We start from the raw sequence: 3,819 nt of genomic DNA on the forward strand, positions 1-3,819 counted from the left end.
ATAAAGCTTGTTATTTATTGGTCTAAATAGAAACACTTCTTAAGAGTGCTCTATATTGTGAGGGCAAATTCTACAGTATTGGGTTGTTGATTTGTTCTTTCTTGTATATATTCTTAGATAATGTATGTCGAACAGGCTATGAACACAGTTCAACAACCTGTAGGTTTGTTAATGTTGCCCTTCTGGTCATGGATAACCAACCCCTTTTACTGTGTTCATCTTTTTATTCCTACTTTCCTACCTTTTCTTCTTTTGTTCATTGTTCTTTCTTGCATTTTGTGGAAGGAAAATTTAGGGTCCTAAAGGATTATGCCTTTACAAATTAGAAGGGAATTGCAGAGGAAAGGAACAAAGGGTAACAATTTTCTATTGATGGAAACCACATGGCTTCCGTTACATATCAATATCTCTGTTGATGAGCTTCAGCTAATGATTTTATCTTTGAACTTGGCCATCTTAGAAAGCTCATCCACGGTTTCGACCAAATAGTCGAGCCTAGCCACGAACTCGATGAGCAAGGAAGTAAAGTTAGCCAGTGACATGGCTGCAGTACTCTCTTGCTTCCTCATCCTCTGTAAATACTCGACGGGAACACCCCCACCATCGTCGAAAACATCCATTTCCCTCAATGGCCATGAATGCTGCCTTCTCGACTGCTTCCTCACTAACTCAACACAAGCCTCTGCCTGAGTCCCTGTAGCCACACCATGACTATTCTGCTGGTTTAAACTCCTCTCCGGGCCATTGCCGTTGATCTCAGCTAACAAGCTTGGAAGATCATAGAGGCTGTTCGACGAGGCAGTCGAGAGCTTGGACTGAAGCTTGGAAGAGAGGTCTAGGGAGTCACAAGTGGGAGTGAGGGGATAAGAGTGAGTGTGAAGGGCTTGTTGCAGCTTGTCTGCTGCAGTATGAACATTCTTTAGGAGATATATTTTGAGGGATTGTTGCATGTTGTTGATGTCTTTGCCCAAACTTCTCAACAGCTCCGCTGCTTGGTTTGCTGTTTCTTGGATCTCGGATTTGAATGTGGTTCTGAGCTTATATGGAGCCTACAAAAGTTCAGTAAGATAGAGATATAAAATGAATCTATCGAATATAAAATTGAATTTTGTCTAAGATCAGACACATTTTAAAACCGTGAGGTTGACGGCGATACGTAATAGGCCAAAATAGACAATATTCATTAGCAGTGAACTTTGACGGTTACAAATGGTATGTGTCATCAAGGACACTGGCCCCCAAGGAGGGTGGATTGTGAGATTCCACATCGGTTGAATATCCATTAGCGGTGGACTTTGGCGGTTACAAATGGTATGTGCCAGCAAGGACACTGGCCCCCAAGGAGGGTGGATTGGAGATTCCACATCGGTTGAATATCCATTAGCGGTGGACTTTGGCGGTTACAAATGGTATGTGCCAGCGAGGACACTGGTCCCTAAGGAGGGTGGATTGTGATATTCCACATCGGTTGGAGAGGGAACGAAACATTCTTTATAAGGATGTAGAAACTCTCTTTAGCAGATGCGTTTCAAAACTGTGATACTGACGGCGATACGATACGTAACGGGTCAAAGCAAATAACCTTCCATTTTTTCCTTCTAAATTTCATACTAAAAACACCCACAAGACTTGGAACAAGAGATGAAGCTAAGAGGATGACCTGGATTGGAGAGTGAAGAACACCATGAAGAGCCATAATTTCATAAGCACAATATCTCAAAACAGCTCCAACTTTAACATACTCCGCCCATGGATAAAAGAAGTGCCTGAATCTGCCGTGTGGCGGCTCCCATTTCGCGGATGTGGCCTAAAAAATGGTCATTTCCATTGGATTAGAAATTAAGAATGATAGTGTTCATAAGAAGAAAAAGGGTAAATTTTAGCGTACCAAAGCCTCAAACTTTGCAGAGGAGTTCAAGGTGGCTTTGCACTTCTTATAAGCTGGTTCGTCAGGAAATTCATCCATTACAGCCTTGGGAAGCTGTTGCCCAATGTTGTGTACTGACCCCTCGTCTTCTAAATACTTGTTCACACATTCTGCCAATTTTGTAACATTGTTTTTGAAGTAAATGAGAGAATGTTAAAAGTTGAACCAAAAGTTCGAACCTTGGAGGGAATCAGCGAGGGAGTTGAAGGTGGCGACGAGGTCCTTGTGCAGCTGCTCGCCAGCCCAGATGGGGAAAACGAGGACGTTCACTAACACTGCAACGAATCCTCCGATGGCGATGGAGTAGAGGCGATCCATGGCAGTTCTCAGTGGGTTCCCCATTCGATAACCAGAAACAACTATCAAGCAGTATGTGAAAAGTATAACTCTGAACCCATACTCGTATGGAACTAGCGATGGCCATAGCTTCATGAATGATGTCACACTTCCTGTTCAACACACTTTCACATTATTTATATATTGTGAGATTCTACGTCTGTTATGGAATCGAACGAAACATCCTTTACAGGAGTGTGAAAAACTCTCCTTAACAGACGTGTTTTAAGGAGGCCCAAGGGAAAGTCCAAAAAGGAAAATATCTACGCTTGAGCTAGTACAAATGGTACCAGAGCTAGACACCGGGCGATGTGCCAGTGAAGAGGCTAAGCCTTGAAGGAGGTGGACATGAGGCAATGTGCCAGCAAGGACATTGGGCCCGAAGGGAGTGGATTTGGATGGATCCCACACCTATTAGAGAAAGACACTGGGCCTCAAAGGGGAGTGGATTGTGAGATCCCACAGACACAGGGCGATGTGTCAGCGAGGAGGCTAAGCCCTGAACGGGTGGACATGAGGCGATGTGCCAACGAGGAGGCTAAGCCCTGAAGGGAGTGGCATGAGGCGATGTATCAGCAAGGACGTTGAGTCCCGAAGGGGGTAGACTTGGATGGGATCTACATCAATTGGAGAAAGTAACGAGTGTCGGCGAGGATGCTGGGTCCCAAAGGGGAGTGGATTCTGAAATCCCACATCGATGGGGGAGGAGAACGAAACACTCTTTATAAGCATGTAAAAACCTCTGCTTAACTGACACGTTTTAAAAACTTTGAGGGGAAGCCCGAAAGGGAAAACCCAGAAAGAACAATATATCTGCTAGCGGGGGCTTAGATAGACCGTTACACTTATAATTTAAACATTAAAGACGTAAACTTTGGTGAGAAAGTTACCAACTAGGAAAATGGTAATGCCAATGATAATGGGCTCTGCAATAGGGCCTGTGCGTAGAGCAAGTTGGGCAACAGCAATGGCCAAGATTCCAGCAAGCAAGCTTCCGAGCGCCCTATTGAAACCACGGTTGAAAGTTGCTCCTTTTGACAACAAAACCCCCCAAAAACTTCATTACCATTATAACATAATATGCATTAAAATCATCAAAAACAAAACGTGGGGTTTATGGATAGCTACAAACCAACTGTATATTCAAACATGATGGCCACAGTGATGATAGCCCAAATGATATTAGTGCCAAACACATCGTAAGGTGCTCGAAAAAGTATAAGCAAAGACACTAAAACAACAGCCAACCCAACTTTCAATGAGAATAAAACTCGGTTTCTGTCTTCTTTGCAAAACCCCAAAACACTCCCTATTGAAGCTTTACATGAAGCTGCCAAGTTTCCAGCTTTCTCCCCTAGAGGTTCGGGTTTTGTCGAGAAATCGATGTCTATAACGATATTGCCTGTTTTGCCATTCATTCTCGACGTCTAGCAATAACAGCCGTCTTTCTTAGTACAATATCTTAGGAGGGTTTGTGTGGAAATTTAAAGGGCATAAGAAAGTGGGAAGACAAGTTATTGTTTGTGATGGCATGTAGAGGAAGATTGTATGTTTTG

At 43.4% G+C, this 3,819-nt stretch overlaps 1 protein-coding gene across 1 annotated transcript; it reads right to left on the reverse strand.

The window, feature by feature from the left end:
• Positions 1–333: 333 nt before the first annotated feature.
• Positions 334–3,795, reverse strand: LOC111785521 (aluminum-activated malate transporter 9-like). The gene is made up of 7 exons (XM_023665914.1): positions 3,396–3,795; positions 3,154–3,294; positions 2,107–2,376; positions 1,889–2,037; positions 1,661–1,807; positions 743–1,049; positions 334–694 (listed from the first exon to the last, which is right to left on the reverse strand). The coding sequence occupies exons 1-7, from the start codon at positions 3,679–3,681 to the stop codon at positions 423–425; spliced, it is 1,572 nt and encodes a 523-aa protein (XP_023521682.1). The 5' UTR covers positions 3,682–3,795; the 3' UTR covers positions 334–422.
• Positions 3,796–3,819: the final 24 nt, after the last annotated feature.

Source organism: Cucurbita pepo, unplaced genomic scaffold, assembly GCF_002806865.2.
Source record: "Cucurbita pepo subsp. pepo cultivar mu-cu-16 unplaced genomic scaffold, ASM280686v2 Cp4.1_scaffold000532, whole genome shotgun sequence".
NCBI lineage: Eukaryota > Viridiplantae > Streptophyta > Magnoliopsida > Cucurbitales > Cucurbitaceae > Cucurbita > Cucurbita pepo.

Excerpts from the sequence above, each read along its gene's own strand:
- LOC111785521 (XM_023665914.1), bottom strand. The coding sequence starts at position 3,681 with ATGAATGGCAAAACAGGCAATATCGTTATAGACATCGATTTCTCGACA. Across the intron at positions 2,377-3,153 it reads CATTACCATTTTCCTAGTTG|GAAGTGTGACATCATTCATG; the intron begins GTAACTTTCTCA and ends TGTGTTGAACAG. Across the intron at positions 2,038-2,106 it reads CCTCGCTGATTCCCTCCAAG|AATGTGTGAACAAGTATTTA; the intron begins GTTCGAACTTTT and ends CAAAATTGGCAG.